This window comes from Hemitrygon akajei, chromosome 5, assembly GCF_048418815.1.
Source record: "Hemitrygon akajei chromosome 5, sHemAka1.3, whole genome shotgun sequence".
Lineage (NCBI taxonomy): Eukaryota > Metazoa > Chordata > Chondrichthyes > Myliobatiformes > Dasyatidae > Hemitrygon > Hemitrygon akajei.
Genome location: NC_133128.1, coordinates 70252991 through 70280614, shown reverse-complemented (window position 1 = coordinate 70280614; position 27624 = coordinate 70252991). Strand labels below are relative to the sequence as shown.

Sequence of the window (27624 nt, the reverse complement as noted above, 5' to 3'; positions counted from 1 at the left end):
GGTGGAGGTCAAGTTGAGGTCTGGAAGACCAAGAAAACGTTCCGAGAGAACCACTTGTAGGATTGCTAGAAAGGCAAATCAAAATCCCCAGTTGACTGTAAAAGACCTTCAGGAAGAATGGGTGAAAATTACCCCAACAGGAAATGAAAGACTCTTAGCCGCCTATAGAAAGCGTTTACAAGCAGTGATACTTGCTAAAGGTGGTGTTACTAAGTACTGACCATGCAGGGTGCCCAAATTTTTGCTTCGGGCCCTTTTCCTTTTTTGTTATTTTGAAACTGTAAAAGATGAAGATAAAAAAAGTAATCTTGCTTAAAATATTAAAGAAATGTATCATCTTTTAACTTTATGCCTTTTGGAAATCAGGTAATCTTTTACTTGCTTAGCCATTCACTTTAACAGAAATTTTGACCAGGGGTGCCCAAACTTTTGCATACCACTGTATGACAAAAAAACAAAGGTCCCAGCACCAATCCTTGCAGAGCCTCCATCCACACTAACAACCTTGCACCCCTACTCTGTGTTCTGTGGACAAGCAGTTCAGAATACAAACTTGCAATTCATCCTGAATTCCATGTATCTTTACCTTCTGTATCAATCTTCCATGAAGGACCTCATCAATGCCTGAAAGCCCATGTAGGTAATGTCCACTTCCTTGCTCTCATCAAGGACTATTGTCCTTTCCTCTAAAACTTGGTCAAGTTTGACCTGCTAAGCAGATGTTGACAGTTTAGCAGGTCTTGCCTTTCCGAATGTGCATAAATCCTATCCCTCTGTATACTCTCCAGTAGCATTTCTAACATTGACTTGAGGCTCATTATCATGTAAGTACATGGATTATCCCCATTTCCCTTCTTGAATAGCACAACATTTGCTACTCTCCAGTCTTCTGGGTCCTCACCTATTGCAGAGATCTTTGTCAAAACCCAGGTGGTCTCTTCACTTTCAGAATTTTGGGATGTATTCCTTCAGAACCTATGGATTTATCCACCTAATGCTTTTTAGAAGACCCAGTACTATCTCCTTAATCTCAGAATGTCCCAACATGTCAGCATGTCCCACTGTGCTTTCACTCTCCTCCAAATCCTTCAAGTATCAATGCAAAGTATTCATTTAGCACCCTTCAAACTCTTGCTAACACCAAGCACCAATTCCTTCCTTATCCTGACCTCTCCTTAGCTAACTTTTTAAAAAATAGTGTAAATATAAAATGTCTTGGGATTTTCCTTGACACTGCTCAAAGGACATTTAATGACCTGCTTTTGGCCTTAATAATAGCCTGCTTGAGTACTTTTCAGCTATCTTTATATTCCACAAGGGCCCAGTCTGATTTTGGTTTTCACCCATTTACCCATTTCACCAGGTCTGTCACCCATCCTGGCTCATTTCCTAAAACCAAGTTTAGTATGTTCTCTCCTCTGGCTGGACTCTCCTCATACAGTTATAAGAACCCTGCTTGAATCATCTTTTTATTCTCAATTCTTAAACTGCCATAGTGATATATGAATTCTTGTTTCATAAATTACTAATTCAATTCTCTTGATTACGTATCAACTATACCAGTTATATCATGTTGGCTTTGACAATCCTATCTGAAATTATTTTATGTACACCAATCAAATTCCACGGCTCCCAACACACATTCACATCAGCAAGTAGTAAATTCTGATGGTCTAAGTATATTTGATTATTTTAAAAAGTCTAATTAACTTATTTGTAAGCTGTTTTAATCTGAGATTATTTGTATTTTTTAAATGAAGGAAATCTGCTGGTAATGTATTTGTATTAATTATAATATCTGTAGTTCGTGTGAACAGATAGCTGTCCTCTTGAAAGATCTTGGCCTGAAACATCAACTGTTTACTTCCCTCCGTAGATGCTGCCTAACTTGCTGAGTTCTTCCAGCATTTTGTGCATGTTGGTGAAGATTTCAAACATCTACAGAATCTCTTGTGCTTATAATAGCAATCTTTGTTTATTTCATTAAAAGCTAGCCACATGTTTATGGTATGCTTTCACCTGGCACCTTTAAGAAATTACAGTGCTGCTTTAACTTTTTATTCTGCATAGAGGATGTAATATCTCTGTGAACAGAGAAAGCATAAAAAAAGTGTTGAAGAACAAGTAAAATTATTGATTCAAGGAATTTGAGGATGAGGTACCCAAGCTGCTTAACTTGTAATTGCAGGCCTTGACTGTTGCCTGAAAGGCATTAAATTGCATCATTAAAATGAGGAACGCTGTATTAAAGAAATGTTGAAACTACCGCAGTGTCAAAGCACATCTGGTTGACATGTTCTTCAGAGAATTTAATTTGTTGTTTTTGCCTGTTATGTGTAGATTCCAGGTTGGGTCTCCTCAGTCATTATTGTACTGGATCTGTTGCATTTAAAAGGAAGATTGGTTATCCAATATGGTAATTAGTACTAAGTGCCAGTTTTCCAATCCAGATAGCCGAGGTTTTGGCAAGATCAAGTTATCATTAAATTTACCCCAAAGTACACAGAGTCACAATTTGCTGTGAAGCCTGTCTCTATAGATCAGAGGTAAGAGTACATTCACTATTGTCTCCTGATCTCTCAGAATCCACTTGATTTCAGTGCCAGTGAGAGATCAGACTAGGCCAGAAACCCAGTGCCTTATCTGATCTCGTTTTTCTTCTGTTCTCCCTGTGGCCACACACTTCAATTCCACAGACCACTCCCACTCCACTCTGTCCATGGCCTCCTCTACCGTCAAGATGAGGCCACACGCAGTTCGATGGAGCAATACCTTATCTCCCGCCTAGGTAGCCTCCTACCTGCCGGCATGAACATTCAACTCACAGACCTCTGTTGATACCCCTGCCCCCCCTTACCCAATCCCTATCTATAATTTTAGTCTGGTTCTCTTTCTCTCTCTTTCCCCCCCTCACTCCAATCTCCCCCCAACCCTACCTTTCTTTCTCTTTTATTTCCCATAATTCTCCACCTTCCCGCTAGCCCATTTCCCTGCAGCTCTCTACTTCATCCCTCCCCCCACTTCTTATCCCCCTTCGACCATCCCATGTTACTTCACTCCTGATGAAGGGTTTCGGCCCAAAACGTCGTCACTACCTTCTCCCATAGATGCTGTCTGGCCTGCTGAGTTCTGCCAGCATTTTGTGTTTTTTTATTTCTTCTGTTCTTGTCCAGATTCAATTCTCTGCACAGGTCAATAACTGTGGAACACTGGGTAAAGTACTATTCAGTACAAGACTATCATTATGACATTGGATACAGTACTTCTGGGCATGGGTTTCTCACTGGCAATACCTATAGCCTCAAAGAACTTTTTACAAAAGTAGAGGTATAATTGGCAGTAAGGTCTTTAAATTATTTTTCCTGAATGAGCCCCTCTCCCAGATTTTATTCTTGTTAGAGATGGACTCAAAAGATGCCAATGGTGTCTGGATATGATAGTTAATTTTTGTCCATTGGCACTCCACACAGGCTGCAGTGCAATCATGCATATCCTTCCTAAGGCCGTGCAATCATTTTCTGTGAGGCCTTCCGGCTCAGACATGAGAGGCCACTTATGGAGTGAAAAAACAGACCACCTCCAGTTTGCAGGCACTGTGGGGCAGGGGCGACCGATTGAGACATTGCACAGAAGAGAAATCCCAGCTTTCCCAAACTTAATGTCAGCCAACTGCAGGCCTGTGGCTGCTGTTCGTAAGCCTGGACCTCTGGGTCAGTAGCTTGGTCAGGCATTGTCAACCCTATGTGTATGGCCTCAATGGCTGGTCGTGGAAAGCAATCAGCCGCAGTATTATTTGTCCCCGTAATATGTTATATGTCAGTTATGAACTTTGATTTGTTGGCCAGTTGACATTGTTACCGTGCAGACCAAGGGTCTGATATTTCAGCCATTGCATGCACAAGGGGTTTATGGTCAATGAACGCTGTGAAATGACAACCCTCTAAGAAGAAAATGAAAATGGCTAACAGCCAGATAGAGACTGAGCATGACACAGTCAGGCATGCTGTACTTCCTTTTGGGGTGAACAGAGTTGCCGGCTGAAGAAAGTGAGCGGATGTCACATGCCTCCGAACAACTGTTTGTGCACAGCACCCATAGCATAGTTTGAAGTGTCAGTAGTAATGGCTATGGGTGCAGTGGGGAGTGGCTGCACTTGGGAGTGGGTGCGCCAGTGAGGTCGTGTTGGAAAGAGCTCGTTTGGTATCTTCAAATGCCCTGGTCATATCCTCTGGCCAGTCAAGCTCGTGATTAGGGGTATTGCTTTTAAGTGCACTATGCTTGCAGGGTGAAGTGGTGATAGAAATTCACCATGCCTAAAAACTCCTGTAGTGTTTGGTAGTGCAGGACAGGGGGAAATGCATAATAAAGGCTATTTTCAATGGATGGGTTTTGCACTTTCTGTAAAGATGCAGTGGTTGAGAATGCCAATGGTTGACGACCCAAACGGGCATTTAGCAGGTTAGTAATCAACTTGTGTTGGCTGAAGCCCTCAAAGTGTGCAGAAATGAGATATATGTTCAGATTTGGATGCACTAGTGACAAGTATGTCATCCAGGTAAACAAAAAGAAAGTCTAAGTATTTTAATACAGACTCCATCAGCCACTGGGAAGTCTGTTCTGTATTTTGTAGCTGACATGGCATGCACAGAATATCAAAGAGGCCAAATGGGGTTATCACAGCCATTTTGGGAATGCAGCTATATAGGACCCTGGTCAGACCCCACTTGGAGTACTGTGCACAGTTCTGGTTGCTTCACTACTGGAAGGATGTGGAAGCCATAGAAAGGGTGCAGAGGAGAATTACAAGGATTTTGCCTGGATTGGGGAGCGTGCCTTATGAGAATAGGTTGAGTGAACTCGGCCTTTTCTCCTTGGAGTGACGGAGGATAAAGGGTGACCTGATAGAAGTGTATAAGATGGTGAGAGGCATTGATCGTGTGGATAGTCAGAGACTTTTTCCCAGGATTGCCACAAGAGGACACAGGTTTAAGGTGCTGGGGAGTAGGTACAGAGGAGATGTCAGGAGTAAATTTTTTACTCAGAGAATGGTGAGTGCGTGGAATGGGCTGCCAGCAGCAGTGGTGGAGGTGGATACAGTGGGGTCTTTTAAGAGACTTTTGGATAGGTACGTGGAGCTTAGAAAAATAGAGGGCTATGGGTAAGCCTAGTAATTTCTAAGGTTGGGACATGTTCGGCACAACTTTGTGGGCCGAGGGGCCTGTATTGTGCTGTAGGTTTTCTGTGTTTTTGTTTTTCTATGTCCTCCGAGCACACAGACACCTGATGATGGCCCCTAACTAGATCGACTTTGGAAAAAACTAACTTTCTGGCTAAGCATACTGAAAAAGTCTAGGATGTGTGGGATTGGGTAAAGATCGGAGGTGATTGCCTCATTAAAGCATTGGTAATTGTCAAATGGGTGGCAACTACCATTGGACTAAGGGATCATATGGAGGGGCAAAGACCAGGGGCTGTTCGACCAGGGTACAATGCTAAGTCTTTCCATGTTGACAAACTTAGCCTTAGCGGTTACAAGTATTCCTGGGTCCAGCCGACGTGAATGGGCATGGACTAGCGGGCCAGTTGTGAGGATATGGTGCTCAACCCCATGTTTTATGACTGTCGTGGAGAATGTGTGCTTGGTGAGGTTTGGGAATTTTTCCAGCAGTAGAGTAAACTTGCGTGTGGTGGTACATGCGCTTGACAGATCTGTTGTGGGGAACTTGCTGGGGGAGCAGAGTAATGACCCAAAGTCCTTGAAATCTAAGAGCCGGCAGTTTTTAAGACCAACTAATAGCTCTTGAACATACAGGAAATCTGCACCAAGCAGAGGTCTAGCCACTTTAGCCAGGATGAAGTCTCATTTGTAATGTCGCCCACTGAAGCAGAGTATTACCCATCATGTCATGTAAGTCTGGATCTTGCTATAGTTGGCACCTCCAGCAAGGTTTTGTCGATCTTTGCCTCTCCTCTCTTCAGTAGTGATGCTGGCAGCACACTCACTTGAGCAGCCATGTCACACAGGAAGCATCGTCCTGAAAGGGTGTCTGTAATGAACAGTAGACAACTCTGACTGTTAAAACCCACAGTGTACACAGACATCTGATGTCCTGATGTGCTGGCACTATTGAAGCTGCAAGGCGGTCGATGCATCCCAGTGTTTGTACCAAAGTGAACGTTGTAAAAACATAGAACCGACATCATATATTTTGCAGCCGTGGGCATCATTATGTAAGGTGCCTTGCTGACCGGGCTATTTGAGGTAGAGAAAGGAGGAGGAATGCTGTACTGCTGCCTAGCTGAGTGTGGACTATCAGCCATTTTAGCAAGCTCCCTGTGGTCCTTCACGGGTACATTAGCGAGGGCTATGCAAACTTGATCATATTTGCTGCATGAAGAGTTCTTTAAAAATAAAACCAGGATGGTGATTTCGCCAGAGAGTCAGTGTTTGGTCCATAGGTAGAGTGGCCAACCAGAGACTTTACTCCCCCTTATTGGACATTTTAAGGTTTTTTGCTCTTTTTGCAGACTTTAATTGCAATTTCTTAATTTTTAAAAATGCACTATTGAAATTGATGTATTACTGTCACGTATCATGATTAGTTTAAGAGACTACTAGACAGGTATATGGAGGAATTTAAGGTGGGGGTATATGGGAGGCAGGGTTTAAGGGTCAGCATAACATTGTGGGCTGAAGGGCCTGTACTGTGCTGTATTGTTCTATGTTTTGTACAGTGAGAAGCTTGTCTTGCATCCTGTTCATATAGATCAACTTGTTACACAGTATGTTGAAATAGAACAAGGTCAAACAATATAATGCAGGATAAAGTGTAGCAGCTACAGAGAAAGCACAGTGCTGGTAAACAATATATCATAATGTGTCTTCCACACTGCTTGGGCCTGATGACATAATTGAGTATTATGTTCTTTTATATATTGCATATGCTAACCAAATTGGCAGAACATGTTGGTGTAAATTGATATTATCAAAATGTGCATTATAGGATTTTGGTTGTAACTTCATTAAAATGTTTTAACAAAGATATCACGTAAATTATAGAAATGTAGGATTATACAGCATTGTGTAACCTGAGTAAATATTTGAAGATGCCAGGTGACTTGTTGAATATCCATGAAAAGAAAACCACAATGATGTATGCTAAGAGGGTATTAATACTTGATTTCTTTAAAGCTTGGGAGTAGAAAACAATTGTTTTATATTCCATAATTACTATATTATGTTCTGTGGAGTAAGACTGCAGTTTTATTTTAGAGGAACTTGTATCTTCGACCTGATGGCAGCAGTGAGAAAAGAGCTTGGCCTGAGTGGTGAGGATCTTTGATGGATGCTGCTTTTCTACAGCAGCATTTCATGTAGATGTGCTTAATGGTTGGGAGGGTTTTACCCATGATGTACTGGGCTGTATTCAGTACCTTTTGTAGTTAATTGTAGTTTTTCTTTTAGTTAATTTTGTCATAAATACTTTAAAATTTGGTTACAATACGGCTACTATGCAATAAAGAATTATAGAAGTATAGGTGTCCTGCTGAAGGGTCTTGGCCTGCCGGGCCTGCTGAGTTCCTCCGGCATGTGTGTGTTGCTTGGATTTCCAGCATCTGCAGATTTTCTCTTGTTTGTAGAAGTATGGTATATCTTATTCAATTTATGTCAATAGAAATCTAAATCACTAATGAGCTAATTTTGTTTTATGCTTCATCATAATTGGTCTTGTGCAATTTTGTCAAAATATAATTGTCTTTTTTTTTTGCTTTATCAGGTTACAGTGAAAGGTTTTGCACCGCTTCTTCAGTTTGCATACACCGCCAAACTGCTTCTGAACAAAGATAATGTGTTGGATGTATGTAGAAGCGTAGAATTTCTTGGAATTCATAACATAGAAAAAACATGTTTTAGTTTTCTTCAAGCAAAGCTATTTGGAAAGTTTAAAGATCATACAGAATATCCAAGAAATGCCTGTTGTATGTCCACTTGTCTGAAAACAAATCTAAAAATCCCTGTTGGTGACAATGAAAATTCTGAGATTGATGATGATGTGGAAGAATTTCTTGAATTTGACAATCTCAAGAGTCCCTGTCCAAAACTCCGTAAGTGCATTGGAGTTGGGGAAATTTGCCCTGATGCTCAAAATGAGACAACTGACTCCAAGTATACCTATTTGAAACAGAGTGAATGGGCCAATTCATTTTCTCTTTGTCCTAAATACCGAAAATTTCAGCTGGCCTGTGGAAAGGAACGAAAGCAATCGTGGAGTAATAATTTGTCATTACCAAATTCTTCACTGGAGCAAATTGAACCCTGTCAAAATCCAACATCGACAGTCGAGTCAGAAGATGCACCTATGAGACAGATTGAAAAGGATCATGTTAGATCATCTATGATGGCTGAGAATGGAATCCATAATGATGAAAATACTGAAGTGAAGATCTCAATGGATATACATTACCCAGTAGCACAAAACATCTTAGCTGAAGAATCAAATGGGTCAGTGCAAAATATTTTGGGTACTCAACTAAACTTTACTAAAGAGCATTACAACTTGCCTTGCTCCCAGGCAGAACAACTTGTCTCTGAGACATTGCAGTATGACGTCTTGCAGAAGAACAGTGCTACTGTTGCAAATATTGAAGGAACAACAATTGAAACTGGTCAAGGATTTGATCAGCAAAGTGCTTCAGAAAAAGGAGGGGGAGACTCTGAGAGAAAGTCTGTTATTTTTAGCTCAAGTTGTTCTAAAAGGCAAAGTATCAATACAGTCTGCAGTGGTCAAAATGTTGTGGAAAGAGAAGTAGCAGGATTCTGGAGTGAAACTAATGATACAACATCTAGCTATAAGGATGAATCTTCTATTGAAGAGAACATTTGTTCAAAAGAACTCAATGAAATGAGAATTTCTTTATGTCCACAGTTTTCTATAGATTCTTGCCAAACCCTTGAAGAAAATCAAAATGCTCTACTACTGCACTATACCTCTTCAGCATTACACCTGTCTGGTTCTAACCGGTCTTCAAAGTGCCCATTTAAATATAACGCTGTAAATTCAGTATGTTCTAGCAGCTCAGGTTTAGAGGATCTTGAAAGTGACCAAGGACATCAGCAAGGCAAATATGATGACACCTGTACTACTAATTCAGGAGATGATTTTGGCTCTGAATCAGAGGATGACAGTGAGTCATGTTCTGCTAGAGAACAAGATTGTGAGGTAAGAAAACTAATAGTTTTACACACGTAAAATAAACACAGGATGATGTTTCACTGGAAAAATAATGGGAAAAGATGGTGAAAGTAGATTTGGTTTTAATTTTCAAAAGTGAATTGGGTTACTATTTAGCATTGCAATTTATAACTCATTATCAGAAAAGATGAGGAAATAAATGGCTAATTCTTCCTAAGGGAGAGTGCAAGCATGATGGGTTTAAGGGCCTGCCCTGTACTTTATTATTCCAGGTTTCTATAAGAGGCAGTGAAACTTAGCAATCATTAAAGTTATTGTGATCTGTGATTGTCAAATGTTCTGGTAGAAGAGACAGTAATGTTGGGGAGTTAATAACATGGATGAGCACTGTTGTTTAATGTGATGCTGTGTAATTAGGGCGAGTAGGATCAAAATTAGTGTGAGGAAACTGTGTACCAAAGCAAAGAAGCCCAGTATGAGGTAAATCGGTTAGCAATAGATTTAATAGTGTGGTAAACATTTTCTTGAGGCAAGGATCCAGGGGGAAACTATTGACGACATACATAAGTTATTGTGAAGAGTGGGAAGTAAACTTATGGTTTTGTAAGTGAGAGCTAATCACATGACTTATTTCTTAATTGAATCTTAGACCATAAAACATAGGATCAGAATTGGATCAATTGGCCCATTGGGTCTGCTCCACCATTCCATTAGGACTAGTTTATTACCCCTTTCAGCCCTGTTCTTCTGCCTTATAAGCTTTAGTACCCTTTCTAATCAAAATATGCTCAATGACATTTTGGAAGGAAACTGAGTAACTGGTGGTGCAGTGCACATTGGAAGGCCCTATTTAAGGGTGACCATTAAAAACAATCATGGATGATGAAAAATAGATATTAACAAGGGAAAGATTAATAGGTATGCAGAGAAATTCCAATTAATAATAGTTAGAATTGCTTTTGAATGGCAGAAGATGTGAATGGCTGCAATTATTTGAGCTTGATATATGAATAAACATATATGCTCCAAGAATATGGGCTTATCATTGATAACACAATTGCAGAGGTGAGGGCTGTCAATTTAGAAAATATTTCAGTGTTCTATAAGAAACCATTGAAAGAAATAACAAAATAATGGTGAATTGCTTGTAAATTTTGCCGGTGAGAAAGGCTGCGAATTTCATATATCAATGCTGATACTACGCTCTGTTTCCTTATGGTTTCCATATTTCCTTGGGAAGATGGAGGCCATGGGCACCACAATAGTGTAGCAGCCCGGTGCTATTACAGCTTTGGGCATCAGAGTTTGGCATTCAATTCTGGCGTTCTCTGTAAGCAAGTTTATACGTTCCTTCGGGTGCATCAGTTTCCTCCCACAGTCCAAAGGTGTGCCAGTTAGTAGGTTAATAAGACCATAGGACAAAGGAGCAGAATTAGGCCATTTGTCTCATCGAGTCTACTCCGCCATTCAATTATGGCTGATCCATTTTTTTCCTCCTCCTCAACCCCATTTCCCAGCCTTCACCCCATAACCTTTGATCCATGTTCAATCAAGAACCTATTGATCTCTGCCTTAAATACACCCAACAACCTGGCCTCCACAGCTGCATGCGGCAACAGATTCCACAAATTCACACCCTCTGGCTAAAGAAATTTCTCTGCACCTCTGTTTTGAATGGATGCCCCTCTATACTGAGGCTGTGTCTTCTTGTCCGAGAATCTTGCACCATGGGGAAACATCCTTTCCACTTCTACTCTGTCCAGGCCTTTCAACATTCAAAAGGTTTCAATGAGATACTCCCTCATCCTTCTAAATTCCTGTGAGTACTGACCCAGAGCCACCAAATGTTCCTCATATGATAAACCTTTCATTCCTGGAATCATCCTTATGAACCTCCTCTGGACCCTGTCCAATGCCAACCCATCTCTTCTAAGATGAGGAGCCCAAAACTGTACACAATACTTAATGTGAGGCCTCACCAGTGCCTTATAAAGCCTCAGCATCACATCCCTGCTCTTGTATTCTAGACCTCTTGAAATGAATTCTAACATTGCATTTGCCTTCCTTGCCTCTGACTCAGCCGGCTAGTTAACCTTTAGGGTGTTTTGCACAAGGACTCCCAAGTCCCTTTGTAGCTTAGATTTTTGGATTTTCTTCCTGGTTAGAAAATAGTCCACACATTTATTTCTACTACCAAAGTGCAGGATCATGCATTTTCCAACATTGTATTTCATTTGCCACTTTCTTGCCCATTCTCCTAATCTGTCTAAGTTCTTCTGCATCTTACCTGTTTCCTCAACACTACCTGCCCTTCCACCAATCTTTGTATCATCTACAAACTTGGCAACAAAGCCATCTCTTTCATCATCTAAATCATTTATATACAGCATAAAAAGAAGTGGTCCTGAGCAACACCGCTAGTCACTGGCAGCCAACCATAAAAAGTATTCCCACTCGCTGCCTCCTACCAATCAGCCAATGCTCTAGCTACGTTAGTAACTTCCTTGTAATACCACGGGCTCTTAACTTGGTAAGCAGCTTCATGTGTGGCACCTTGTCAAAGGTCTTCTGTAAGTCCAAATATACAACATCCACAGCATCCCCTTTATCTATCGTATTTGTAATCTCTTCAAAGAATTCCAAAAGGTTCGTCAGGCAGGATTTTACCTGAAGGAAACCATGCTGTCTTTGTCCCATCTTGTCCTGTGTCACCAAGTAGTCCATCACCTCGTCCTGAATAATTGACTCCAACATCTTCCCAACCACTGAGGTCAGGCTCACTGGTCTATAATTTCCTTTCTGCTGCCTTCTTCCTTTCATAAAGAGTGGAGTGACATTTACAATTTTCCAGTCCTCTGGTACCATGCCAGAGTCCAATGATATTTGAAAGATCATTTCTAATGCTGCCACAATCTCTACTGCTACCTCTTTCAGAACCCTAGGGTGCAGTTCATCTGGTCCGGGTGACTTACATACTTTAGGTCTTTCAGCTTTTTGAGCACCTTCTCCCTTGTAATAGTAACTGCACCCACTTCTCTTCTTTCACACACTACAACATCTGGCACACTACAAGTGTCTTTCACAATGAGGACTGATGCAAAATACTCATTTAGTTCATCTGCCATCTCCTTGTCCGTTATTATTTCTCCTGCATCATTTTTCTAGTGGTCCTATCCACTCTCATCTCTCTTCTATTTTTTTTTTACCTACTTAAAAAAGCTTTTACTATCCAATTTGATATTATTTGCTAGCTTGCTTTCATAATTCATCTTTTCCCTTCTAATGATTAGTTGCTCTCTTGTAAGTTTAAAAAAAATCTTCCCACTAATTTTTGCTTTGTTGTATGCACTCCCTTTTATTTTTACATTAGCTTTGACTTCCCTTGACAACTTCAGTTGTACTATTTTGCCATTTGAGTTTGAAATACACATGTCCTTCACCACCTTCATTTTCCCCAGAAACATGTGCCATTGCTGCTCTGCTGGTATCCCTGCCAGCAGCTCCTTCCAATTTACTTTGACTAACTCCTCTCTCACACCACTGTCATTTCCCTTACTGTACTGAAATACTGCTACGTCAGGCTTTACTTTCTCCCTATCAAATTTCAAGTTGAACTCACTGGTTCCTTGGGGTTCTTTTACCTTAAGCTCCCTAATTGCCTCTGGTTCATTACGTAACACCCAATCCAGTACAGCTGATCCCCTAGTAGGCTCAACGACAAACTGCTCTAAAAAGCTATCTCTTAGGCAGATCCATTACCAACCTGATTTTCCCAATTGACCTGCATGTTAAAATGTATCATGACTATCGTAACATTGCCCTTTTGACACACCTTTTCTATTTCCTGCTGTAATCTGTGGTCCACCTCCCAGCCACTTTTGGGAGGCCTGTATATAATTGCCATCAGGGTCCTTTTACCCTTGCAGTTTCTTAACTCAACCCACAAGGATTCAGCATCTTCTGATCCTTTGTCACATCTTTCTACTGATTTGATGCCATTCTTCACCAGTAGAGTCACGCTTCCCCCTCTGCCTACGTTCCTATCCTTCTGATACAAAGTGAAACTTTGGACATTCAGCTCCCAACTACAACCATCCTTCAGCCACAATTCAGTGATGGCCACAACATCATACCCGGCAATCTGTAATAGTGCAGCAAGATCATCCACCTTATTTCTATACTCCGTGCATTGAGATACAACACCTTGAGTACCGTATTTACTGCGTTTTTGATTTTTGCATCCCTAATGTACTGATACTCACCCTGTTGGCTGCGACTATGTCCCATCACTTGCCTGCCCTTCATGATAGTCTGACTGCACACTATCTGTACTTTTTTACCATCGTCCTATCCTGAGTCCCTTCATTCCGGTTCTCACCCGTGACAATTGGTCGTTGTAACTTGTCCTGTGATTAGGCTAGGGTTAAATCGGTGAGTCACAGGGCCATGTGGCTCAAAAGGCCAGAGGGGCCTCTTCTACGCAGTATCTCTAAATAAATAAAAGTCGGTCTATCTAGTCTATGCTGTCGCAGATCAATCCTTCGCTTTGCTAATTTTCCCAGTTCTCCCTGCATTCTCATTAACTTTGTTTGTACCTACTCACTAGCATCAGTTTAGAGTTGCCAGATAATTTACTGACCTGATGTGGAAGCAAACTGAGCAGCCAGAGTGAATCCACATGATCACAGGGCGAAAGTGCAACTCCACACCTACAGCATTGGAGATCAAGAGTAAACATGTGTCGTTAGAGCTAAAACAGCAGCTCTTCTCTATAAGTAGTTGTACACCTTTGATAGCAGGTGACCAGAGATGTTGGAATCTTTCCAGACACCCTGTAATATTCTTTTATCTGGGCTAAAATTGACACGTGTATAGGTCAGAATGGTAAGATTCCCATAATGGTCTCTGTTTTGGAATACTCCCTAGCAAATCGGACACAGAGGCACATACGCTTCCCAACCTGCAAAGATCAGTAGTCAATTAAGATTGCTCACTCAAGTCTGTTTATCCCATTGCTGCTGCAGTTATTTGATTTAAATTAGTTTGTCAGTTAGTTGATGTCCCCATGAAATACTGGATATGTGACCATCTATCAACGGAAGCCAGAGTCATGCTATGTTGCTGTAGATTGTTTTTTTTATTCAAGGCAACTGTCAAATACAGTTTAAGACCAAATGCATTAAGAGGATCACTAGCGAATTCAAACACAGGAATCACAGAGACTTCATTAATTCAAACAAAACTAATGATTTTTTTTGCATAAATTAACTTGAAAAACTAACAAGAGGACAGGCAAATTAAACAGAATCTTGATCAAAATAGAAAAAGTACAGCACAATGCAGGCCCTTTGGCCCACAAAGCTGTGCAGAACATATCTTTACCTTAGAAATTACCCAGGGTTACCCATAGCCCTCTATTTTTCGAAGCTCCATGTAGCTATCCAGGAGTCTATTAAAAGACCTTATCGTATCCTCCCATCACCATCACCATCACTGGCAGCCTATTCCATGTACTCACCACTTTCTGCGTTTTTAAAAAAAAACAACCAAACAAACAAACAAACAAAACAAACAACTTACCCTGGACATCTCCTCTGTGCCACACTCTGCACCTTAAAACTGGTCTCTCGTGCTAGCCATTTCAGCCCAGGGAAAAAGCCTCTGACTAGCCACACGATCAATGCCTCTCATCATTCAGTTCACCTCTCATCCTCCATCGCTCTAAGGAGAAAAGACTGAGTTCACTCAACCTATTCTCATAAGGCATGCTCCCCAATCCAGGCAACATCCTTGTAGATCTCCTCTGCACCTATTCTATGGTTTCCACATCCTTGAGCACAGTACTCCACGTGGGGTATGACCAGGGACCTACATAGCTACAACATTACCTCTCAGCTCCTAAACTCAATCCCACAATTGATGAAGGCCAATGCACCATATGCTTTCTTAACACAAATTCAACCTGCGCAGCAGCTTTGAGTGTCCTATGGACTCGGACCCCAAGATCCCTCTGATCCTCCACACTGCCATTAATACTATATTCTGCCATCATATTTGACTTACCAGAATGAACCTCTTCACACTATCTGAGTTGAACTCCATCTGCCACTTCTCAGCCCAGTTTTGCATCCTATTAATGTCCCACTGTAACCCCTTACAGCCCTCCTCACTATCCACAACACCCCCAACCTTTGTCATCAGCAAATTTACTAACCCATCCCTCCACTTCCTCATCCAGGCTATTTATAAAAATCACGAAGAGTGGGGGTCCCAGAACAAATCCCTGAGGCACACCACTGGTCACTGACCTTCGTGCAGAATATGGCCCATCTACAACCACTCTTTGCCTTCTGTGGGCAAGCCAGTTCCACAAAACAATGTCCCCTTTGATCCCATGTCTCCTTACTTTCTCAATAAGCCTTGCATGGGGTACCTTGTCAAATGCCTTGCTGAAATCCATATACACTACATCTACTGCTCTACCTTCCTCAATGTGTTTAGTCACATCCTCAAAAAAATTCAATCAGACTTGTAAGGCACAACCTGCCTTCAATAAAGCCATGCTGACTATTCCTAATAATATTATGCCTCTCCAAATGTTCATAAATCCTGCCTCTCAGGATCTTCTCCATCAACTTACCAACCACTGAAGTAAGACTCACTGGTCTATAATTTCCTGGGCTATCCCCACTCCCTTTCTTGAATAAGGGAACAACATCCGCAACCCTCCAATCCTCCGGAACCTCTCTCATCCCCATTGATGATGCAAAGATCATTATCAGAGGCTCAGCAATCTCCTCCCTTGCCTTTCACAGTAGCTTGGGGTGCATCTCATCTGGTTCTAGTGATTTATCCAATTTGATGCTTTCCAAAAGCCCCAGCAAATCCTCTTTCTTAATATCTACATGCTCAAGCTTTTCAGTCATCCCTACAATCGCCAAGGTCCTTTTCCATAGTGAATACTGAAGCAAAGTACTCAAGTACCTCTGCTATCTCCTCTGGTTCCATACACACTTTTCCACTGTCACACTTGATTGGTCCTATTCACTCATGTCTTATCCTCTTGCTCTTTGTATACTTGTAGAATGCCTTGTGCTTTTCCTTAATCTTGCCCGCACAGGCCTTCTCATGGTCCCCTCTGGCTCTCCTAATTTCATTCTTAAACTCCTTCCTGCTAGCCTTATAATCTGCTAGATCTCTATCATTACCTAGTTTTTTTGAACCTTTCATAAGCTTTTCTTTTCTTGACTTGATTTACAACAGCCTTTGTACATCATGGTTCCTGTACCCTACCGTAACTTCCCTGTCTCAGTGGAATATACCTATGCAGAACGTCACACAAATATCCCCTGAACATTTGACACTTTTCTTTCGTACATTTCCCTGAGAACATCTGTTCCCAATTTATGCTTCCAGGGCCAGGTTCCTGCCTGATAGCCTCATATTTCCCCTTACTCCAATTAAATGCTTTCCTAACTTATTTGTTCCTATCCCTCTCCAATGCTATGGTAAAGGAGATCACTATCTCCAAAATGCTGTCCCACTGAGGGATCTGACACCTGACCACGTTCATTTCCCAGTACAGTCGGTCCTCCTTATCCGCGGGGGATTGGTTCCGAGACTCCCTGCGGATACCAAAAAACGCAGATGCTCAAGTCCCTTATTTAACCTGTCTCAGTGCAGTGGACATTAGGACCCAGCAGTGCAGCTCTGAATCCGCAGTGTTTCTGTTCATGAAAATAATCATGATCACGATTCAAAATAAGGTGGAAGTAATAAAGCGATCAGAAAGAGGTGAAACGCCATCGGTCATTGGAAAAGCGTTACGCTACAATTGGTTAACGATTGGAACAATTTTAATGGAGCACGTGAAAGGCCCTGCCCCGATGAACGCTACAATTATTACTAAGCAACGTAGTGGTTTAATTATTGCAATATGTGGGTTTCTTAAGTGTTTTATGTGCATAGAAAGGTAAAATATGTACTATATACTAAGAAAAACGTTTGACTAACTGACACTAAATAATACCAGATGTACCTGTTCCAACTTCAAATCCGACTTAAAGATGGACTCAGGAACGGAAGTCATTTATAACCCGAGGACTGCCTGTACTTTTAAGTCATTTCTAGATTGCTTATAATACCTAATACAATGTAAATGCTATGTTAATAGTTGTTATACTGTATTGTTTAGAATATAATGACAAGAAAAAAATAGTCTGTACATGCTGAAACGAGTGCTGGAGAGAGAACTTCCAGGTTTTTCTGCTCCACGATTGGTTGAATCTGCGCATGTGGAACCCGCGGATAAGGAGGGCCGACTGTACCAGATCAAGTACAGCCTCTCCTCTGTAGGCTTATTTACATATTGTGTCAAGAAATCTTCCTGTACGCACCTAACAAATTCCACCCCATCTGAACTTTTCACTCTAGGGAGATGCCAATCAATATTTGGGAAATTAAAATCTCCCACCATGACAACCCTGTTATTATTACACCTTTCCAGAATCTGTCTCCCTATCTGTTCCTCGATGTCCCTGTTAATATTGGGTGTTCTATAATAAATACCTGGTAGAGTTATTGACCCCTTCCTGTTCCTAACTTGCACTCATGAGACTCCGTAGACAATCTCTCCATGACTTCCTCCTTTTCTGTAGATGTGACACTATCTCTGATCAACAGTACTGTGCCCCCATCTCTTTTTGCCTGACACTTTCTGAAACATCTAAAGCCTGGCACTTGAAATAACCATTCCTGCCCCTGAGCCATCCAAGTCTCTGTAATGGCCACAGCATCTTAGCTCCAAGTCTGATCCACAATTTAAGTTCATCCACTTTGTTCCCACCCCCCAGCAATTCTAGTTTAAACCCAATATCCTTAGCAAACCTCCCTGCCAGGATATCAGCTCCCTGGGATTCAAATGCAACCTGTCCTTTTTGTCACACCTGCCCAAACGAGGTCCCAGTGATCCAGAAATCTGAATCCCTTCCCCCCCGCTCTGATCCCTCAGCCACGCATTTATCCTCCACCTCATTCTATTCCTATACTCACTGTTATGTGGCACAGGCAGTAATCCCAAGATTACTATCTTTATGGTCCTGCTTCTTAACTTCCTTCCCAACTCCCAGTAGTATGTTTTCAGAATCTCCTCCCTTTTCCTACCTATGTCGTTTGTACCAATATATACCATGACCTCTGGCTGAACAGAAATCACAATGCACAGAAGAACTTGGTCAGAGTTTCAACCAACAGGGAACCACAACAACCCAACAGAGAGAGGTTGCATGCTCCCCTGAAATACAACCTGGAGCAAGTAGGAATTCTGGATATTGAAAATAATATGCTAACTAAATTATCCCAAGTTAAAGAAAAGTGATAAATACAAAGAGCTTAACATTCTCCCCATTATCCCAAATGAGACACCTGCAAAATAAAGTGAAAAACCAGAGCTAGTGCAAAGACAGTTAGACATAAATGATCATCAATCCAAGGACAAAACACACGTTCAAAGTGACATTGAGGGTGGGCGGGGGGGGGGGAGTCCACATACTAATTGACCAAAAAAAAAAATCATTTTTAGAAACAATCCCTGGTTGTGACAGCGGATCAGGAGCACGACGGAAATTGATTCACTTGTCACAGATGAGTGCCGCTCCAACAATACTCTAGCTTTATGCAGTTGGGATGCTGCATCCTTCCTGAACCAGACATGATTCATTAACCTAAGCACTTTAATCCCCTCCACCACTGGTGCATTGCATTTGTGTTCTGAGCAATATTCACTACATTTTCTTGTTTGCGCTTTGACCACATCTCTTAAACCTACTGGGGGAACCAAGTCATTTGGCTTATCACCACCTGCAGATTCCCCTCCAGGTTATAATATCTAGAGAAACACACACAAAATGCTGGAGAAGCCCAGCAGGTCAGAGGGCCTCTGTGGAAATGAATAGTCAATGTTTTGTGCCAACACCCCTCATCAGGACTGGAGGGAATGGGGAGGATGCCAGAGTAAGAAGGTGGGGGTGAGAGGAGAACAAGTTAGAAGGTGATAGGTGAAGCCAGGTGGGTGGTTGATGGGTCATGAAGAGGTGAAGCTGGGAAAGCAAAAGGCTGGGAAAGAAGGAATCTGATGAGAGAAGATTGGACCATGGGAGAAATGGAAGGAGGGTGCCACCAGGGGGAGGTGATAGACAGATGAAGGTAAGACACCAGCATGGGGAAATGAAGGAGATGGAAGGGGGAGGAGAAAAAAATTAACAGAAGTGGGTGAAATTGATGTTTATGCCATTAGATTGGAGGCTACTTAGATGGAATATGAGGTATTGCTCCACCAGCCTGAGAGTGGCCTCATCAAGGCAGGAGGAGACCATGGTCTGGCATGTTGGAGAGGGAATGGGGATAGGAATTGAAGTGGTTAGTCAACAAGAAATTCTGCTTTTTTTTGGTTGGACTGAGGTGCTCGACAAAGCGCTCCCCCAATCTGTGTTGGATTTCACCAAGAGCACCGACACCGTAGACGATCCCGACAGTTTCACACGTGAAGTGTTCCCACACCTGGAAGGACAGTTTGGAGCTCTGAGTGGAGGTGAGGGCAGAGGTGAATAGGCAGGTGTAGCACTTCTGCTGCTTGCAGTGATAAATGCCAGGAGGGAGATTAGTGGGGAGGCACAAATAGACAAGGGAATCACAAAGGGAGCGATCCCTGCGGAAGGTGGAGAGTAGGAGTGGAAAGTAAAGATGTGTTTGGTAGTAGGGTCCTTCTTGAACATGGTGGAAGTTGCGGAGAATGATGTGTAGGGTATTGGATATTTTGCCTTTATCGTCACTTGGGTTAAATCCTGGAGTGATCTACAGCCCTTTCATTAAAAACACTGCAGTGGCTCAAGAAAGTAGCTCATCAGTCCTCAAAGATTTTTACTGCTAGTCAATAATTGCTGGCGCTGCCAGTAATGTCCACATCCCGATAAATTATTAAGCAATTCTTGCAATTATTTGCTGATCTGAACAAATCTACTTTCCAATAAATCTCTGCTGAAAATTCTGATCAATCTCTCAGGTTTGTGTAATTGAACAAATAATACAAAATGCATTCTCTGTATGATTTTTAGTTGCATTCATTTATCATGCAGTTTCCTCCTCCTTTTGTAGTAACTAATTATAAATGTTGGGTTCCTTCCAGGTAAAACTACCATTTCCTGTTGAAAGAATTACCCTGTTATCCAGAAATGATTTTCAAACAATGCTGAAGCTGCATAAACTGAATCCAGAGCAATTAGATTATATCCATGATATACGACGTCGTAGTAAAAACAGAATTGCAGCTCAGCGATGTCGAAAGCGGAAACTTGATTGCATTCAGAACTTGGAATGTGAGATACACACGCTGGTAGGTTTAAAGAAAATGGGTTTTGTAGATTTTCTTGCCTGCTTTTTTGTGCGTGCTTAGTGGCAAGTAAGTTGAATGCAGTAATTTTTGACATGCCAATATTATAAGACCATCATTATCTGGAAAATGTCTTGAGGTTCTAGTAACCTTTTATGAATTTGAATTTGGTACACTGTTCAATTTCATTCACGACAGGGGATGATTGAACCATGTGAGCTTAAGTCGCAAATTTGAACAGCATTTGGCTGTGGATTGATAATTTCCCAAGTAACATCCATGTGACCATTCCAAATAAGGTAGTGTAACTGTCTCATAATGATCAGCAACATTATCACTATTGAATTGCCTAATATCAACATTCTATTAATTTCTATAGTTTAAAATTTAGCTGGCTCAGCTGCACAGTTATAGTAACTACAACGGCGTATCAGAGCTAGGAAATCTATGGCGATCTTGACTTCTCACCCCCACACCCCTTCACCCATTATAAAAAAATCTGTTATTCTGTTACCCTTAAGAGACGAGAGTTAGTTAGAACACACTTTATTTGCCAGGGTGAGTGCACTACCAGCAATACTTGGCAATTGAAATTATCCAGAGTAAAGCAGGATTGCATGAGTGGCATTTAATCAACCAATGTAAGTGCTTCTCTTGTCACTAGCAACTACAATGGTTGCAGTCTTTGCCCTCTGTAAGGTGCATTGTAGCAGTTCATTGTTGTTTCTTCTCACCTCCCACCTGCACTAGCTGAAAAGCAAAGGTAAGTTCTTCTCACTGTGAAAGATGAGAAGGTGGTGGTAGAGGCAGATACATTAGGGGCATTGAAGAAACTCTTAGATAGGCACATGGATGATAGAAAAATGGAGGGCTATGTAGGAGGGAAGGGTTGGATTAATCTTTACAGTAGGTTGAAAGGTCGGCATAACATTGTGGGCTGAGGGACTTGTACTCTAGTGTTCTGTGTTCTTAACCAAATGCAAAAGAATTAAGTAACTAAAATTCTGTCTGTGTGCAAGTGCTACAATATATAGTTATTAAAACATGTAACTTTCTTCTTTCCTATATAGCTTTGTGAAAAGGAGAAGTTGCTGGAAGAGAAGGGCCAATTAAAGCTGTCTATGGGTGAAACTTGGAGTAATTTAACAGGCCTCTGTAAGCAGATATGTAAAGAAGCAGCCCTGACCCCTGAACAAATTCAGACACTAGCGAAGTACTCCTCCCCAGAATGCCCTCTTTCAGTGCTGAACACCCAAAGAAGCCATGGCTCCATCACTCACACAAATCTAATTAATGCACATCCAGGATATTCCAAGGTTTTAAAGGGTATGGCATGTATTGGTGAGCAAGGCTCTGGTCAACAGCTTCGAGAAAAAACTTTGAATATTCCCAGCAGTCCACGAGAAGGGATTACAGCAGATTCATCTAAAACTGAACAGTGCAGCCAAAATGTAATGACTGATTTCTGTCAAGAAATGATAGACAAGTGTACCACAGATGAGTAATCATGCTGTATTTTACAATTTTCAATAGGAAGTAGTACACTTTATAGAGCTCAAGATTCATTTACAAGAGCCTTGATGTATAGTTGATACAGAAGAGCAATGCAAATCATGTATAATCTTATGCATTTGATCTACATGGACTAGAAACTGAGATATGTTTTATAATGTTCCTTTTGAATTTATAATACATGTTATTACATGTGAAATTTATGCAAGTTTCAAAAACTGGAGGGGAAGGATGCATTTTGGAGCAATCCATAAATTCCACTTAGCATCTCAATAACTTAAACATTTCACTAAATTTTAAACATCCTGCAGCAGACATTGAGTTGCCTATGTCTGTTCTTTGCATGTTTACGTGATGAGATACCTTTTCATTCTCAACACTTTAAAATCTGTCTTCTCAATTTTTCAAAAAAACAGTGCCATGTCCTCTTTGAGGTATTGTAGAAGTTCATGAACGTGAAGTTTTGCATTAGTGAAGTTTTATAACTAAACACTAATTTGTTTCCTGAGCATTGCACATATCCTCAAGCACTATTCAAGGGCTTTCTTTTGCCAAGTTAATTCAAATCTTTCACAACACAGCAAATTCCCAACATGTGTAAATGTATATTGCAAATAAAGTCAATCCTTGATCCTTCACACAATATAGAATATTGTGATAGTGGATAGATCGTTCTTCTAAAGAGTCAGCACCATAGGTTAAGTGTCTTTTATTTTCAGAGATGATGTTTTTCCTCAGTAGTCATCTTTGAAATTTTGCCCCATTAAGTTCATTTTACCTAATCAATGCAGGATCCTGTGTGCCCTTTTGTCAGCATTCTTTTGTGAATTGAGTAGCACTAATGTATTTCTTACTATGAAACTTAAAAAATTAGCAAGTTAGGAACATCGTGCATTGCATCTAACTTAATTTGTTAATCTTTGGTTTAATTATAGCAAGTAATTATAGACTATCTTTTTTATTCTCTGGAAATCATGGAAACAAAATCAATACTTTCTAATATTTGGTGCAGAAGGGTCAAAACAAAGCTCTGATTGTGTTTTCAAGCAGATTTGTGCTTTATTCATGGCCTGGAAAAGATGACAATATGATTGAGGTGATAGCTTGTTCCTGCCATCTCTTAACTCGATCTGAACTCCTTCTCAAAGAGGTCTATAATTATGGGTTGGTGGAGGTGGTGGTGTTTATATACGGTATACATTCAGTGGCCACTTTATTAGGTACAGGAGTGGAACCCAATGTGGTCTTCTGCTGTAGCTCATTCACATCAAGGTTCAATGTGTTGTGCATTCAGAGATGCTCTCTGCATACCACTGTTATAACATGTTGTTAGTTGAGATACTATCTCCTTCCTGTCAGCTTGAAATAGTCTAGCCATTCTCCTCTGACCTTTCTCATTAACAAAGCATTTTTGCTCTCAGAACCGTCGTTTACTGGATGTTTTTTATTTATCCCACCATTCTCTCTGAACTCTAGAGACTGTTGTGCATGAAAATCCCTGATCAGCAGTTTGAGATACTCAAACCATCCTATCAGACAGCATCAATCATTCCATGGTCAATCACATAGATGACTTTTCTTCCCCGTTTTGATGTTTGGTCCAAATAAAAAATGCGCTTCTTGACCATTTCTATTTGGATGTTTGGTCTGAACAACAACTGCACCTCTTGACCATGTCTGCATGCTTTTATGCATTGAGTTGCTGCTACATAATTGGCTGATTAGATATTTGAATTAACGAACAGGTGTACTTAAAGTAGCCACCGAGTGAGTGTGTGTGTGTGTGTGTACACAATAAGTATGTGTGTGTAGATTTATCATCTTTATTATATTTTGCAATATACTGCTGCCACAAACCAGCACATTTCATGACTTGGCCAATGATATTAAAACTGATTTTGATTCTGCCCCTGGTCCTGGACTCCCCCATGATAGGGAACATCCTCTCTGTGTCCACTCTATCTAGACTTCAACAAGATAACCCCTGATTCTTCTAAATTCTGGAAAATACAGATCCAATGTCATCAAACACTCCTCATATGTTAACCCTTTCATACCTGGCATCTTTCTTGGACCCTTTCCAATGCCAGTACAAACTTTCTTAGATAAGGGGCCTTTTTCATAATAAAGTCTTCCTTTTCACACCAGAAACATTTCCTATCCAGTCCAGATCTGTTTTGTGGAACATAATCCCAGATCCTTGGATTTGTTCTGAAGCATTCACTTTTTTAAAAACTTGAAATATTTCAAAAGAGAGTAAAGATATCAGAGCATTATCAAATGTACACCTGGATAATTTATGGGTTTTATAGGGCAGCCATGGAAATCCCTCATCATGTAGACTCTGCATTTATTCAGAAAAGACATTAACCAATAATTACTGCAGTAGTACAATAGAACAATAATTACTGAGTGGCTTAAGTTAATTGAAATAAAATGCCTTTATCAATATTACTTGAAAAGTGAATCATTAAATATTTTTATGCTTGGTTTAGTTGTGTTGCTCCTAACCATACAATCTGCAAATTATTGACAAACTCTGTATCATTGTCTTACTGTATGATAAAGTTAACTATTTGGTTTCTGTGTACAGCAGTCCTGTAGGAAAATTTCCTTATACTTTTCCCCATGCAGTAGAAGCCATTTATTCCAGCCAATATCTTGACTACCTCAGTGTTGAAGGAATACATCAAAAGAGGCAATGGTATATCATTCTACCCAAATGTCTCTCAGTACTTCTCCAGGGACAATCAAGCTTCAAGTTGCATACCTTTCTTATTGAACATGATTGATCACAAATCACCACCATGGGTGAAAGAAAAATAAGAGTTGCTTATTAGGGCAGCAGTGTTAGTTTATTTTCATTGGACCACCTAGTTCAACATTATTGTCAGGGATTATCTAACATTAACAGTATTCTTATTTTTCTTTATTGTTGCCCTATAAGGAACAATGTAGAGTGACAATTTTTAAAAACGTAAGATGCTTTTGAGATTCAATTCAATTATATGCAAACAAAGTAAAGCCTCCAATACAATTTGTGAATATATCTGAGTGATCCTTGAAAGTTAGGTTGAATTTGGTATTTGTATTTGGATACAGGAAACCTGTATTTGGAGGATGGAATTAATCAGAAAGATATGGAAATAGAAACAATTTGAAGCGTTTAAAGATGTTTTATTATTTCTTGGGAGTACAGTAGAGGGCGTCTGAGATCAATTGTGAATTAAAGTTAATACTCTTAAAATTCAGGGTGTATTAAAAGAAAATTAAATGCAAATACAAAAATTTGTCTATGATTCCAGCTATCTTTGAAGACTAACTTCCCTTAATTTATCTTGAACCCCCTCCTCTTTCAAAACCAAGATAATGAAACAAAGAATTCTCATTTGTATCAGCTCAGGTAAAACAATTAATTTTTTCCTTTAAGAATTTTTTAAGTTATCAATCTTTTTTGTTATTGTGGCTTTTCCATTAAATATTAATGCTCTCAGTTAACCTGTTCTTCAGTAATGGACAGGCACATTAAACAGTGAAACGAAACAGGACTTTTTGAATCAAATGTAGCTTGTATATTTTTTTACAATATTTTTGTTCGTTGCAGTGTTGTAGTTTTATACCACATATCTCATGTTTATATAATGGATTATAATAAAAGCTGCCTCAGAAGGCAATAGATGTGCTTATTTTTGGTAGACTGAGCCTTCAAAGGCATTATCAAAATTTGTATACTCTTACAGAACAAGTATATTGAAATAGTCCAGGAAAATGTAATTCACTGCAGGGATATGGGCTGCATGATTGAAATCAAGTGTGTTCAACTTTCAACCTCACTAAATATGCAGTTTATCAAATTTACTGGCTCAAGCAAGATCTAATTTCTCTGTGAGATCTACAAATCAGTGCTGAATTTCTCCACAACTTTGATAATCCACCTTTTCTATTAATAAAAAAGTACAAAGATTTTGTGTTTCTGATGTGCAATTTTATAAAGATATTTACAGAAATGTATACTAAAATCTTTTTTTAAAAAATTGTAAACATGTTGCTGTGATTAATAATACTCCTTTGAAGCACTAATGGAAGATTAGCACAGTGATTGTCTAATGTCTGGTCCACTTATTCATATTCAGATTCTGTTTATGATTGATGTGTTGAATTAACCTCAAATATTTCACTATCTCTAATCTTATGAATTTTTTTGACATTGTACAGTTGTATTGTAAATAAATATTCACTGCCATTCTGTTTTTTTTGTATTGTTCAAACTTCTAAGATACAACAGTAATTGTTTGGTATGTCTTAGCTTTACTGAATATTCTTGTTTGAATTTTTAACAGACTTTACGAAAAGTGTAAATATTAAAATGTGGTACAGTTGTTCATCTCAAAATGTCGTTTGTTTGTAAGTCTGAAGCCTTCAGACTATGTATTAGCCAAGTGATTAGCTTAATGCCTTATAGTGCTAGCTGTAAGATTGGAGTTTAATAGAAACATAGAAAACCTACAACACAATACAGGCCTTTCAGCCCACAAAGCCATGCCAAACATGTCCTTACCTTAGAAATTACCTAGGGTTACCTATAGCCCTATATTTTCTGAGCTCTTTTGTACCTGTCCAGGAGTCTCTTAAACGACCCTATCGTATCCACCTCCACTGCCGTCACCGGCAGCCCATTCCACGCACTCACCACTGTCTGTGTTTTTTTTTTTAAAAAGAAAAATAATCTTACCCCTGACATCTCTGCTGTACCTACTTCCAAGCACTTTAAAACTGTGACCTTTCGTGCTAGCCATGCCAGCCCTGGGAAAAAGCTTCCAACTATCTACATGATCAATTCCTCTCATCAGCCCCCCTGATGTTTGTACATTATCTCTGTGACCTCATGGGTTTCCTCTGGGTGCTCCAGTTTCCTCCCACAGTCCAAAGATATACAAGTTAGTAAGCTGTGGGTGTGCTATCTATCTGAGCTGCCCCCAGCAAGCCTTGATTCAAGCAATGCATTTCACTATATGTTTTGATGTACATGTGACAAACAAAACTTTTTGATGTTTATTCTTTATTATTATAGATTTAAATCATGTACATTAGTACCAAATATTGATACACTTAAAGGGAAGTACTGTCTGCCCGAAACTTCGACTGTACTTTATTTCAATAGATGCTGCCTGGTGTGCTGAATTCCTTCAGCATTTTGTGTGTGTTACTGTTTCAATGCTTGTATTTTGACCCACGTTCAAATGCATTAAGCTTTCATTCAGTGGGAATTAACTCCATAAATCAGGAATCAAGGCTATACTGTTTAATCTGTGTCAATTATTGATATTTGTTCTGGTATGTTTAGGTTGCTGCAGGACTTGTTTTCATTCACTAGATGGAATTAAACCTGATCATGTCCAAAAGTCAGCAACTCATATTAGTGATGAATCCACAACAAACAGCATGCACTATTATTTCATCCCGAGCTCTATATGTATGTGCGCAGCTGAACTGCAAACATTGTTGGGATATTAGATTGTAACAGAACAGCTG

At 40.2% G+C, this 27624-nt stretch overlaps 1 protein-coding gene across 1 annotated transcript in view; it reads left to right on the top strand.

Annotated features, from left to right (window-relative positions):
- Positions 1 to 27388, top strand: part of LOC140727849 (transcription regulator protein BACH1-like) — a 67727-nt gene extending 40339 nt beyond the window's left edge. Inside the window, exons 3-5 of the mRNA XM_073045697.1 lie at positions 7779 to 9221; positions 20377 to 20583; positions 21651 to 27388. Of these exons, the coding sequence (XP_072901798.1) occupies positions 7779 to 9221; positions 20377 to 20583; positions 21651 to 22085 (2085 nt within the window). The 3' untranslated portion in view covers positions 22086 to 27388. The remainder of the gene's footprint in view (positions 1 to 7778; positions 9222 to 20376; positions 20584 to 21650) is intronic.
- The last annotated feature ends 236 nt before the right edge of the window (positions 27389 to 27624 follow it).